This window comes from Dendrobates tinctorius, unplaced genomic scaffold (assembly GCF_039654945.1).
Source record: "Dendrobates tinctorius isolate UK_male_01 unplaced genomic scaffold, ASM3965494v1 ptg000021l, whole genome shotgun sequence".
NCBI classification, from domain to species: Eukaryota; Metazoa; Chordata; class Amphibia; order Anura; family Dendrobatidae; genus Dendrobates; species Dendrobates tinctorius.
This window is the reverse complement of record NW_027361689.1, coordinates 18,505,558-18,520,446: the sequence shown is the minus strand read 5'-3', so window position 1 is coordinate 18,520,446 and position 14,889 is coordinate 18,505,558. Positions and strand designations below refer to the sequence as shown.

Sequence of the window (14,889 nt, the reverse complement as noted above, 5' to 3'; positions counted from 1 at the left end):
AGCCAGTACTGCGCAGGTGCGGCGGGCGCCATTTTAAAATTGATTATTTTTTTTGTTATACTCTTTAGGAAAAGCTCAACCACATATAGTAACTACACAGTAACCATGTGATTATGCTCCAGAGCAGATGTCACGGCCGGCACCTGTCCGCAGAAGGGTTTTTTTGTCTTCAGTATGTACTGATAGTTTACATCAATATCGTCAGTCTTCATTATGAATATCTAATCAGAGCACCACATGAAGACCCGTCACAGGCCGCCCCGGGGCACGATCACATCATTAACTCAAAACTGAAAATAAAGATTAAAGCCTCCGTCACACTAAGCGAGATGGCTAGCGAGATCGCTGCTGAGTCACAAGTCTTGTGAAGCAATGCGACCTCAGCAAGGATCTCGCTACGTTTGACAGGTAGCAGCGAGCAGGCCCCCGCTGTGAGATCGCTGGTCGTGTCGGAATGACCAGGACGTTTTTTTGATCGTTGAGGTCCCGCTGGGTAGCATGCATCGGTATGTTTGACACCTTACCAACGACCTCGTTAGCGGCTCAGAAGCGAGACACATAGGCGTGCATACCGCCGACATCGTTACAAAGGTCGCCGTATCGTTGCTGCGTTGTTTTGTTTGGCATCTCACCAGCGACCACATAGCGATGCAGCAACGATCCCTGCTAGGTAGTATCAATGTCGGGATTGCTGTAGCGTCACTGAGTGTGATGGGGCTTAACCCCTTAACGACCGCTGACGTGACATACTATTGCATATCCGCTTTGAGGTGGGCTCTGGCGGTGAGCCCACCTCAAAGCCACGACATGTAGAGCCCACCTCAAAGCCACGACATGTCAGCTGTCTTCAATAGCTGACATGTGCCCGCAATAGGCACATCGCGATCTGCCCGCGCCTATTAACTAGTTAAATCCCGCTGTCAAACGCAGACAGCGGGCTTTAACTAGAGCTTCCGGCCGCGCGGTCAGAAATGAGCGCATCGCCAGCCCCCGTCAAGTGATCGGGGGACAGCGATGCATTGCCAGAACAACCTAGAGACCACTATGGTGGTTGATGAGGGATTGCTATGAGCCCTACCTAGTGGTGGGCACTCATAGCATTGCTGTAATTCTGCTACATATAGGCGATCTGCTCATTGCCTATATGTTGCAGAGCCGACTGAGTTGTGGATGCTTCTAGCCTCCCATGGAGACTTTTGAAGAATTCCAAAATAAAAAAAAGTTTTAAAAAATATGAAAAAAATAAAATATAAAAGTTTAAATCACCCCCCTTTCGTCCCATTCAAAAATAAAAAAATAATAAAAAAAAAAAATCACACATACACATTTTAGGTATTGCTGCGTTCAGAATCGCCCGATCTGTCAATAAAAAAAAAGATAAACCCGATCGCTAAATGGCATAGCGGGGAAAAAGTCAAAAACCCCAGAATCGTATTTGCACATAAATGGTATCCTTAAAAACGTCAGTTCGGCATGCAAAAAATACGCCCTTGCCCAACCCCCCGGATCACGAAAAATGGAGATGCTACGGGTATCGTAAAATGGCGAAATTTTTTTTTTTTTAAGCAAAGTTTGGAATTTTTTTTGACCACTTAGACAAAAAAGAACCTAACATGTTTGGTGTCTATGAACTCTTAATGACCTGGAAAATCATAATGGCAAGTCAGTCTTAAGGGGGTTTTACACTAAGAGATATTGCTAGAAATATCGCTAAAACGTCACTGGTTTTGTGACGTTATAGCGATATTGCTAGCGATATCGCTATGTGTGATACTTACCAGCGACCGGCTCCCCCGCTGTCCATCGCTGATCGCGCGAGAATGTCCGGCTCCATTTTTCGTCGGGCGCTTCCTGCTGAGACTTCCTGCTGTGACGACGAGCGACGCTGGACGCGGGCGGGAGGACGTCAGGATCGCTGTGTGTGAAAGGTGAGTATCGTGCGCTGCGTCGCTGCTGCATCGCTGTGAGATCTTTCTGTATGAAAGCTCACTAGCGATCATTTAGCGATGCACCAGCGATCCTGACCGGGTCGGATCGCTGGTCGGATCGCTGGTGCATCGCTAAATGTAAAAGGGCCTTTAGCATTTAGTGAACCTGGTAAAAATGCCAAGCATAAAACAAGTGTGGGATGGCACTATTTTTGCAATTTTACCACACTTGGAAATTTTTTCCCATTTTCGAGTACACAACATGCTAAAACCAATGGTGTCATACAAAAATACAACTCATCCCGCAAATAAATAAGCCCTCACATGGCCATACTGATAGAAAAATAAAAAAGTTTTGGCTCTGGGAAGAAGGGGAAGTAAAAAGCGAAACACAAAACAGAAAAAAAGATCCGGTCATTAAGGGGTCAAACATCAACCACAAGACGGATTTCATCACCGGGTATCATTGTAATCAGTGCAACGGCGCCGACCTGACACTGTCTGTAGGTTACTGTGCACAATCCTGCTTACTTGTTTCCCTTTAAGTCTAAGGGGGTATTACCCAAAACATTTTTGGGGATGTGTATTCACCTGCAGGACACTGTCCCATTATACTCTGGAAGTAACATACTGGGGGGGGGACATCCTACCCACATAAGCTTAGAGTAGGCTTTTACCTCAGTGAGTCCGACAGTCTGCAAGGAGTGAAGCAGAGATTATGAACAGCTTTCAGCTCATGGCAGTCAGTGAGGGGGGGGGGAGATACATTAGAACTGACAGCACTGTTGTAGGAGAGCTGTAGCCGCAAAGGTGTTTGTAATGAGACAAAGCTCTGCTTTTTAAACGTTACACACTGAAACGGACTGCTGTGAGATGAAAACTAAAGTGTAATTGTAATCACACGTCTATCTGCTTTACTCCTGGCACTTGTGATCACACAAAGCTCTTAGGAGAACAGACTATCTGTCATTACCTGTCTCACACTGAGAAAACTGTTATAAGCCTTTGTGGGGGTGTGTTACTTTTTTTCTTTTTTTCCACTATGTGTTGCTGCCATTGTGTGATTGGTCAACGTCATACAAGGGAATAAGTACACACCCCCAGAGAAATTTTTTTGGTAATTTTGCTTGCCTTAACATAAATTATAACCTAAACATTACAAGCACAACTGAGGAGAAATTAAAAAATGAAAGCTGTTTTATTCAGCTCTGTAGCCACTAATCCATGATGTGACCAGTTTAACCTGCTCCAACTGCTGAAAGTTCCACTTTAAAACTTTCACATGAGTGTTTCTTGAGTTGTAGTTGACAATTAAGATGAAAAATGTAGAAAAGCACCAATCACTGAGCCTTACATGGTCAGATTGATGGTCTGTGGATCCAGCAGCTAGGTGTTAATAGGCCGAACCTGATGGACTATTTTTGTTGATATTTTCACCATGTATGACAGTTTATTAAGCTTTTTTTATAGGCCTCCATTGTCTTAGTGCAAACACAGTTTAAAAATGGGATGAAATTGAAAATCTTCAAGATTTGTCTCATCTTTATTTGGGTTTATCCAAATGTTTCGGGTAACCCAAGACCACTTAAAGTACTTTGAAGCTGGAAATGCACAACCCGCAGTTGACCGCATAACCACTGTATAACCTATAATTACGGTAAATGTTATGCACTGTAAGCTGTCCATACACAGAAAACAGGACCTATCGCCAGGTCAAAAGTGCTGCTCTTATTTTATTCCCACTGCCCCCTTAAGTATTCAGTTTTTTTTTTTTTTTAAGATCCGCCATACGGTTCTTGAGATGTGGGACTTTTTATTTTGTACTGACTTTTATAGTCTTTACCAAGAGGGCGTGGCTCACTAGGTAAGAGTGCAGTACAGCCTAAAGACACGCCCACGAGGAGCATGATGAGCCACGCCTTCTTGGTAAAGGTCATGAAAGTTTGCACTAAATAAAAAGGACTATCTCTGGAACTGTATGGCGGAACTTAAAAAAACAAAAAACTGAATACTCAGGGGAGCGGGGAGGATAAACTAAGAGCATAAACTTTCCTCTAATGGTCCTTCTTTAATAAACCGAGTCTAGCCTATGTACTAAGGCTTTTCGTCCATCCGTGGTCAGCAGATGTGAGGGGTTGTGACATGTTAGCCCGTCTAGTGGCAGGTTAATCTCTCCTATTTATCCTTGTGTATGACCAGGCTAACTCACATTTCATAACAGCTGACGTCTGACTACCACTTAAGTCAAGATTTGCTTTTACAGGTCACCTTCTATTAGCTTATTTTTGTGACATTTTTTGTTTTCTTTCATTCTAGGATGGACTCAATTCCTTGGTCCTTGACCTCGATTTCCCTGCACTACGAAAGAACAAGAACATTGACAACTTCCTAAATAGATGTAAGAATCCTGGTATCATTTTGCTCCTATTTCTAAAATTGTTTTTTTTTTCTATTTTTTTTGTATGTCAGTAATGACGTGATGGGATAATTTCCTAAGGTTCTCTCTGCCTACATCCTCATTTACCGTAATATATGGACACCATGACATCCCGCTAGACACCAGCTGTGCCTGGCAGAAATTAGTGACTTTGGTTTTGCCGCTATGTCGGTCTTTTTGATGTGAAATATAAGTCCGCACGCAGCAACAGTTCTCCTGTGAAATACAATATAACTTCTCGGATGTTTTCATTAAGTTCTACAAACACTAAAGGGTTATTGTGTCAGATAGTGCTTGTAAATACAAGCTATTTTGCAATTTACTGCTTCTGAAAATTTTCAGCTGTTCTTGAGATATGAGCAATTTTGTTTGCAGATCATCCCCTTGGAGACCGACCACCGCTGATGGGACAGTAGAACATGTGGAGCGCTTACAAGCTCCTTTCTGTTGAGCTATGTTGAAGGTGACCAGGATCGATGGCGCGCACTTACGCCTATTTCCGGGTCACTTACAGCGCAGTGTTTAAGCGCTAGATAGCATCGTTGGTCGGTCTCCTAGGCAACTCGCTATAAGCAAAAGGGTTTGAGAAAGTGTTAATATCTCAGAAGGTGCTGCAAATTTTAATAGGAAGTAAATTGCAAAAGTGCTCATTTTTTCAAACACTATTCAAAAATGTCCCATCTATGAAAATGGGAATAACCCTTTAGTCAAGATGTGATGTGGCAGTCGACAGTATCTCCTAGTCGTGCCTGGCCACTAAATCGGTCACCATGAAGTATTCACAGGTTCCTGCACATAATACACAGTGTGTTATTTTGCTATGGTCATAACACCTAGTTTCTTTATGACGATTTTGGAGCCTTGTAAAAAAAAAAAAAAAAGCTTAATATTGTGTATTATGGCTGGGGCTGCACGGTGACTGGTGGCGACACGGCTCGCCTGGTCATGTGTCACTGGACACTAATGTGACTATATATGAGGGAGTGGGGTACTGTGACCACGACCATCAAGTCACAAAAAAACCCATCTAGATCCTTTTTTTTTTTTTTTCCGGTACTTGCTTCTTGCGGTACGTTACATCAGTCCACTTGCTTTATATATGATGTAGCAACGACATGGAATGATCTTTGGCCACGAGACCTGTAAAGCTGCCAAATTCTCTGTACTCCCCCCCCCCCCCCCCCCCATCCTAAAATAGGCTTCCATGTGATTTAAAGTAAAAACTCTACTATAGTGGATATGGAAGACTTTTTTTATTTATTTTTTTAATAATTCTTTTTTTATTTGTGCATTATTAATTTTAATTTCAAATATTTTTTATTTTTTTTTATATTTTATTATTGCGTCCAGCATAGAAAGTTATGAACATTTGTGATGCTCGTAACTGGGAGATTTATCTTTTTTCCTGTTCAAAAATATGATGGAATTACAACCATCCGTACTCCATGTTTATGTGATGGGAGTACGGATTGAGTCTGCGCGTCAGACGGCACCTCGGTAGCGCACTTGCTTTTGAGGGAGTTGATGCTGTGACATGTAATCTTCACTGAGCGCTTTGCGGTTTTGCGCCTGGTATCCTGCACCCCACTAAGCGCTGGTGCACACAACTGATTTTCTCGTACGATTGCTATCCGTGGGTTTTCATGATGATCTTCGTGCACCGCGTTCGGCATCCAGAGAGTGCAGGTGCAGGAGCAAGGGAGGAGCACTGGTGAAACGGTGGATGCGCTCCTCTCTTCCTGCTGTGCCTGCGATCTCTGAATGCCGCCCAATCCAGCCCAAATGAGCCATATAGGAAAAAGAGAAAGATGGCTGAATACAGGGATGTGCACACTAATGATTCACATATGATTCCTTATCAGTAATAAACACAAAACACTTAAAGGGAACCTATTACCTTGGATTAGGGTTAAACTCCAGGTAAACAGCGTTACAATGCTGCCGGGCCGGCTTACTGAAAGTGCAGCTAACAGGAGAAAATAATCTAATTTCCTCCCAGAAGCTGCCAGCTTTCAGTTATAGAGGCGGTGCAGGGAGAGATTAGTCACTGCTCACTGTACTGTGAGCGGCGGCTATAGGCACACCCTGACACTTGAATTGATAGCTCGCTCTGCACAGCTGTGATGCACCATGGGCACATTTATAAGATTTTCTCAGCACAGGAAGATTTTTTTTTTAATCACATTCAATTGTGGTAATTATTATTATTCCAAGATCTATTGATTAAAATCAATTTTAAAATTAACTTTGTGGGAAAAACCTCTTAAATCAACAGCTCTACCCACACAGTTTGTTGTCCTTACAACCCCCCCCAAAAAAAGTATGATCCCCCAGTGACTGCCACATAGAATGATGTCCCAACAGCCCACCACAGAGTTTGATGTCCACACAACCCTCCCACACATACGACATGATCTCCTCACATCTCTGCTCACAGTATCATGGCTCCTACAACTCCACACCCAGTATAATAACCTCCGAGTCCCCCTCCACTGTGTTATAGTTCTCATAGCTATGCACCCCCACAATATGATGACCTTTATATCCCCCCCCCACAAGAATGATGGTTTCCACATCCCTCAACACACAGTATAATGGTGCCCACATCCCCATCACACACAGTATAATGGTCCCCACATTCCTGTCACACACAGTATAATGGTCCCCACATCCCCTCCCGCACACAGTATAATGGTCCCCACACACAGTATAATGGTGCCCACATCCCCGTCACACACAGTATAATGGTCCCCACATTCCCGTCACACACAGAATAATGGTGCCCACATCCCGTCCCCACACACAGTATAATGGTGCCCACATCCCCTCCCGCACACAGTATAATGGTCCCCACACACAGTATAATGGTGCCCACATCCCCGTCACACACAGTATAATGGTGCCCACATCCCCTCCCGCACACAGTATAATGGTCCCCACACACAGTATAATGGTGCCCACATCCTCGTCACACACAGTATAATGGTCCCCACATCCTCGTCACACACAGTATAATGGTCCCCACATTCCCGTCACACACAGTATAATGGTCCCCACACACAGTATAATGGTGCCCACATCCCCTCCCGCACACAGTATAATGGTCCCCGCACACAGTATAATGGTCCCCACACACAGTATAATGGTGCCCACATCCCCGTCACACACAGTATAATGGTGCCCACATCCCCTCCTGCACACAGTATAATGGTGCCCACATCCCCGTCACACACAGTATAATGGTGCCCACATCCCCGTCACACACAGTATAATGGTGCCCACATCCCCTCCCGCACACAGTATAATGGTCCCCACACACCGTATAATGGTGCCCACATCCCCGTCACACACAGTATAATGGTGCCCACATCCCCTCCTGCACACAGTATAATGGTGCCCACATCCCCTCCTGCACACAGTATAATGGTGCCCACATTCCCGTCACACACAGTATAATGGTCCCCACACACAGTATAATGGTGCCCACATCCCCTCCCGCACACAGTATAATGGTCCCCACACACAGTATAATGGTGCCCACATCCCCTCCCGCACACAGTATAATGGTCCCCACACACAGTATAATGGTGCCCACATCCCTGTCACACACAGTATAATGGTGCCCACATCCCCTCCTGCACACAGTATAATGGTGCCCACATCCCCGTCACACACAGTATAATGGTGCCCACATCCCCTCCTGCACACAGTATAATGGTGCCCACATCCCCGTCACACACAGTATAATGGTCCCCACACACAGTATAATGGTCCTCACATCCCCCCACACACAGTATTTTGGTCCCCCACGCTCACTATAATGGTCCCCAAGTCCCCCTACGCTCACTATAATGGTCGCCATATCCCCCCTCATATGGTATGATCTTTCACTGCCCCTTATACACAATATGATGGTCGTCACAACCCTTCCCCCATCACACACGGTATGATGGCGCTCACAGCCCCCCACGCAGTTTGATGTCTCCTCATATTCTTACACAAGTGAATGCCAGACATGCTCCTATGTCCAGACTGAGGCTTCTTTCCTCATGATCTAGAGACATAATTGCGCCTGCTGCGCTCTCGGATGCCCAGGCTAAATTTTAGAAGATGGAGAGAACTACTCTGTCCACCACCTTTTGTATTCAGCAGGATCTGCATCCTGACGGTGCAGATACGGCTGAAATTGTGATGCAGTGCGGGGGTGCAGCAGTATTCGGCACCAGGATCCTCCAACTTACCGGTGGCACACACAAGATCATAAGCACATAAGTTATAATACAACCTGTTATACTTAAAGATACAAATAGACATGGGGAGATGGTTCCAAGAAAGTGTTCTGTGGTGGCCATTCTGCTGTGCCGGCCTCTCTCATTTACGGCATTTACCTTATCTGGGAGTGAGAACGCACCAGAGGCCCGGTCGGAGCCCGTGCTCCAGTTACATGGAGAAAATAGAGGTTCTTGAGGACAAGTATCATATTTATGGGCAAACAAGAGCTAAATCTATCAAAGATATGAATTAGAGACGTTCATTGCTTTCCACGCTGGACACCATTATTATGGTGTAATTTGTCATGATGATAAAATACTCCTGAAATCCTTCGGTCCTAACCTGCCCAGTTGAACATTGTAATTCAGCGTCTCTTATACTGGTAGAGACGCCGTGGAAAACCAACTTGTCTGGTATTTTTAGACAGAGATTTTTTTTTTTCTTTAAGATGAAAAAGTTGTGGGTGACGTGCGCCAACTACAGATGAAGGCGGAAGATTATGATGTAGTGAAAGTCATCGGGCGAGGGGCCTTCGGTGAAGTCCAGCTGGTAAGGAATCCTTTCAGCAGCGCCAACGCTAGTTCTTTATTCTTCAAAACTCACGGGAAACTGGGTAGGAGCTCTGCAAATCTCTTAAAGAGGTTGTCCACTACTAGGAGAACCCCTTCTTGATCAAAATGTTTGGCCCCCATAAAATAATAAAACTTAAACTCTCCTCTCATGGCGGTGCCTTTCCATTGGTGTCGGCACTCGGCCTCCAGGGGCTCCCGTGCGATTGTTGTGACGCTGGCGCCCAGTCGGCGCTGGCATCACTGTCGGACAAATCAAACATGAAGAGGAAGACCGGGCTGCTGCTGATCTCGGACTTCCTCTTCCTGCTCAATTCGACAGGAGGTGGGGACAGTGACGCCAGAACTGATTGGGCACTGGCGTCACATGTCACAACAACGGCACCAGAGCCCCGGGAGATGGAGTTCCAACACCGCGGGAACTGCGCCGGTACGGGAGATAAGTATAAGCTTTATTATTTTATGGGGGCCAAGCGAGGGGTATGAGAAGAAGTTGTCCAAGTAGTGGCCAGCTGCTTTATCTTCCAAAATCCCCTTGGGCAGTTCTTGATTAGCCCGGCTGCTGCGTTGTCATCTGTGCGTCATGCCGCAAAGATGACATAGCGTCAGTTCGGCTAATCTAATTCCGCACCGTGGACCCCGGCAGAGATTTGTGAGCCCCCCTGTCTGGCAGCCAGAGACTTCTGACCAGATTTCCTGTGTTACCTCCTGATTGTGAGCCCTGACGCCACCATTTGACAGCAGTGGGTGTGCGCACATAGTCTTGAAATGCTTGGCTCTACACGTTACTGCCCCGTTAGTTTGGGGTGCCCCATCTCTGATGTTTTTGGCTGTGTCGCCCACAGTCATCATATACAACTAGTTGTAGTGTGGTCCTCTGTATGATTTTTTTTTTATTTATTTCTTTTTAATTTACTCCTTTTTACCTTTTTTTTTTTTTTTTTTTTTTTTGCAGGTTCGGCACAAGAGCACACAAAAAGTGTATGCGATGAAACTGCTCAGTAAATTTGAAATGATAAAAAGATCGGATTCTGCCTTTTTTTGGGAAGAGAGGGATATCATGGCCTTTGCAAACAGCCCGTGGGTAGTTCAGGTAATGTAATTTATTCCCCCTTCTCTCATTTTCCCTACTTTAAAGGACTTGTCCCATTTTAGAAAATGTTTGGCTATGAGCTGCCGGAGTTACAAAAGCAACCAGACTGAGTCTTCCATCCCTTCCCCGGGTTCCGCGCTGCTGGAGTCAGTGTTTGTCTGTCCTGACAATCATGGATTGGCTGCAGCGCTGTCAACGTGATTTCAGCACTGTAGACTAACAGAGACCGGGGCAGTGGGGGAGACTCCGCGCTGGACCTGGGGAGGGGGAGTACAGTGTAGTCTGATGTTTTTACAACTACCGCAGCTTTATAGCCAAAAAGTATTCTTAAGGGGGATAACCCTTTTCATACAATTTATACCATGAGTACGTTAAAGGCAATGTATCATTAACAATGACCTATTGTTTAATCAGATTTATGTTTTGAATTTATTTATTTTTTTAAAATTTTGGCAATTTTTTTTTATCATAATCTCTATTGGGGGGTGGCTGGGTGATTGAAATCAGCTGATAACACCGGATCCACCAGTCACAATAGGTGATCACACCTCCCCACTCCCGTCACAATGACTTTTGCACATGCTCATTAGATGCTATGCTACAAAAGAAAGAGTCCGGGTTGGTCTATTTATGCTAATGTACATGTAGATTTCCTGAAACCGGAAACTGAACAGTGTGAAACTTGCAAAAATGTACAGTTGTGGCCAAAAGTATTGACACCCCTGCAGTTCTGTCAGATAATACTCAGTTTCTTCCTGAAAATGATTGCAATCACAAATTCTTTGGTATTATTATCTTCATTTAATTTGTCTTAAATGAAAAAAACACAAACTGAATTGTCCTAAAGCCAAATTGGATATAATTCCACACCAAACATAAAAAAGAGGGTGGACAAAAGTATTGGCACTGTTGAAAAAATCATGTGATGCTTCTCTAATTTGTGTAATTAACAGCACCTGTAACTTACCTGTGGCACCTAACAGGTGTTGGCAATAACTTAATCACACTTGCAGCCAGTTGACATGGATCAGAGTTGACTCAACCTCTGTCCTGTGTCCTTGTGTGTACCACATTGAGCATGGAGAAAAGAAAGAAGACCAAAGAACTGTCTGAGGACTTGAGAAACCAAATTGTGAGGAAGCATGAGCAATCTCAAGGCTACAAGTCCATCTCCAAAGACCTGAATGTTCCTGTGTCTACCGTACGCAGTGTCATCAAGAAGTTTAAAGCCCATGGCACTGTGCCTAACCTCCCTAGATGTGGACGGAAAAGAAAAATTGACAAGAGATTTCAACGCAAGATTGTGCGGATGTTGGATAAAGAACCTCGACTAACATCCAAACAAGTTCAAGCTGCCCTGCAGTCCGAGGGTACAACAGTGTCAACCCGTACTATCCGTCGGCGTCTGAATGAAAAGGGACTGTATGGTAGGAGACCCAGGAAGACCTCACTTCTTACCCCGAGACATAAAAAAGCCAGGCTGGAGTTTGCCAAAACTTACCTGAAAAAGCCTAAAACGTTTTGGAAGAAAGTTCTCTGGTCAGATGAGACAAAAGTAGAGCTTTTTGGGCAAAGGCATCAACATAGAGTTTACAGGAGAAAAAAAGAGGCATTCAAAGAAAAGAACACGGTCCCTACAGTCAAACATGGCGGAGGTTCCCTGATGTTTTGGGGTTGCTTTGCTGCCTCTGGCACTGGACTGCTTGACCGTGTGCATGGCATCATGAAGTCTGAAGACTACCAACAAATTTTGCAGCATAATGTAGGGCCCAGTGTGAGAAAGCTGGGTCTCCCTCAGAGGTCATGGGTCTTCCAGCAAGACAATGACCCAAAACACTTCAGAAAGCACTAGAAAATGGTTTGAGAGAAAGCACTGGAGACTTCTAAGGTGGCCAGCAATGAGTCCAGACCTGAATCCCATAGAACACCTGTGGAGAGATCTAAAAATGGCAGTTTGGAGAAGGCACCCTTCAAATATCAGGGACCTGGAGCAGTTTGCCAAAGAAGAATGGACTAAAATTCCAGCAGAGCATTGTAAGAAACTCATTGATGGTTACCGGAAGTGGTTGGTCGCAGTTATTTTGGCTAAAGGTTGTGCAACCAAGTATTAGACTGAGGGTGCCAATACGTTTGTCTGGCCTATTTTTGGAGTTTTGTGTGAAATGATCAATGTTTTGCTTTTTGCTTCATTCTCTTTTGTGTTTTTTCATTTAAGACAAATTAAATGAAGATAATAATACCAAAGAATTTGTGTTTGCAATCATTTTCAGGAAGAAACCGAGTACTAACTGACAGAATTGCAGGGGTGTCAATACTTTTGGCCACAACTGTATGTATTTTAAAAACAGATCATATGAAATATAAAAAAAACAACATATTTTTTTTTCTAATTGCATTTAGCTTAAAAGCCTCATTTAAAGGGAATACGACAGCAGTTTTTTGCTATGTAATCCAAGAGCATCTTGATGTAGGGGCAGAGACACCAGTTCCAGTGATGTCACTTACTAGTCTGTGTATACTGTTGTTTCTCCTTCGTCTCATTGGGGGACACAGAGACTGTGGGTGTGTGCTACTGCCGTCTGGAGGCTGACACTAGGCATACAAAAAACAAGTTAGCTCCTCCTCCGCCGCATACACCCTCGCCCCGATAGCGGGCGGAAACCAGTTTTTTGCTTAGTGTCTTATGGAGGCACACGCAGTCTGTATCTCTCCAGACTATTTTTTTCTAGTTTACCATGAAGATGAGACAGGGGCGACGGATCCTATAGAAAGGGTCCGATCTCCCCAAACCAACAACGGGCGAGCACGCGTTGAGTATCGCCTCCGCGTATCCTTTCCCGCACCGAGGGACATATCTGGGACTTTTCCCCAGACATCTATTTTTTTCTTGGTTTTTTGTTTTATGAAGATAAAACAGGGGCAACGCATCCTATTGAAAGGATCCAATTTCCCCAAACCAGCAACGGGCGACCACGTGCGAGTGTCCCTCCACGTTTCCTCTCCCGGTACGTGGGACATTAGGCCAGACTTAGCCCTGTCCACCCCTAGGTATTGAAACCATGGGCTTGCACAGAGGCACAAGACTAGTCTGTGCGGCCCCCATGACTCCACCAACGCATGACGGCGGTGCTGCATGGCGGCAGACGGTCCCTCTCCTCGCTCCGGCAAGGCGGTCGGAGCTAGGGTGCCTGCACCGTCTTAAACAGAGTACCTCAGGTATGTGCTGGAGCGAGTGGAGGGCCCTGGGCAGCGTTTTCGGAAAGGCACGCTTTCCCCTTTCCCTCCCCCCCCATCCACCTTTCCCTCCCCCCCTCTAACCTGGTTCATCTCCCTCTGGGTATTGGCATGGTCCGGGAGACTGTGGGGAGCTGCAGCCGGATGGCCGAGGTAGCGGTCTGCCGCAGGCAGGCAGACCGCCTCTAATTTAGCCCGCGGCTTCGGCCTGGGCCGTGGGCGGAAGCGCCGCACTGGGCGCATGTCATCTCCGGCGCCGCCCCCCGTCGTCAACCGGGCATGGGGAGGCGGGCGGACCGCTTCTAAATTTAGCCCGCGGCTTCGGCCTGGGCCGCGGGCGGAAGCGCCGCCCTGGGCGCACGTCATTTCCGGCGCCGCCCCCCGTCGTCAGCCGGGCATGGGGAGGCGGGCGGCCGGGGTAGCGGTCGGGCGGACTGCTTCTAAATTTAGCCCGCGGCTTCGGCCTGGGCCGCGGGCGGAAGCGCCGCCCTGCGCGTGATGTCATTTCCGGCATCTCCCCCCATCTCCAGGGCGGGCGCCGGATTAAATTGAGGCCCCGGCGGCAAGGCAGGGTAGGCCGCGATCACAGAGGAATCGCAGCTTACCACGAGTGAGGCGCGAACTGAAGCAGGGGGAGAGACGCGCAGGAGCGGGTAAGTGCGACCCCGTCCCGGAGCCACACTAAGGCACTACACAGTACCCTCCTCCCCCTCTGCCTACCCCCCCCCCCCAAGCCTTTAAGGGATTTTTTTGTGTGTGGGCCGACGCCAGCAGTATGTCTGGGAAAGGAAAAACGCACACGTTCCTTTATGCCGCATGCGTTTCCTGTGGGGTGATGTTCCCACGAGCGCAAACTATTAAGTTATGTGAAGCCTGCGACTCCGAACGCGCCCAGGAGCCCTCCCCTGCGACAGAGCCCAGGGGTCTGGATCCCCCAGAATGGGCGCTATCACTCTCTCGGTCCATGGTTTCGCTCACGAAGGCGATTGAGACCCTTCAGGCCCCGGATAGGGGTAGAGATGACGGCTCGCCTGTTTGGGGGGGGGGGTCATCCACCTCACAAGAGCCTCCGGCCTGCATGGGCCGCACACTCTCTAGGCAGACGCACAGGAAAAGAGCCCGTACTGCGTCTCCTGGCCCCTCCGGTGCCTCAGCATCCATGAGTGCGGCATCTCGCTCACCGTCACCATTTTCTGGGAGCGAACAGAGTTCAGGTGATGACTGGGAAGAGTCCTTGGACCTGGATACCCCGGGGTACCGGGAAACGGTAGACAGTCTTATTGAAGCAGTCAATCAGACTCTGGGTATTGACGATGATGTCTCCCTAACCGCAGGTCATAAGGTATCCTTTAAGAA

The 14,889-nt window shown here is 46.6% G+C and overlaps 1 protein-coding gene across 1 annotated transcript in view; it reads left to right on the top strand.

Moving 5' to 3' along the window:
- ROCK2 (Rho associated coiled-coil containing protein kinase 2) overlaps window positions 1-14,889 on the top strand; it is a 184,571-nt gene that overhangs the window by 66,170 nt on the left and 103,512 nt on the right. The window contains exons 2-4 of the mRNA XM_073568234.1: window positions 4,245-4,326; window positions 9,086-9,186; window positions 10,162-10,299. Coding sequence (XP_073424335.1) covers window positions 4,245-4,326; window positions 9,086-9,186; window positions 10,162-10,299 — 321 coding nt within the window. The remainder of the gene's footprint in view (window positions 1-4,244; window positions 4,327-9,085; window positions 9,187-10,161; window positions 10,300-14,889) is intronic.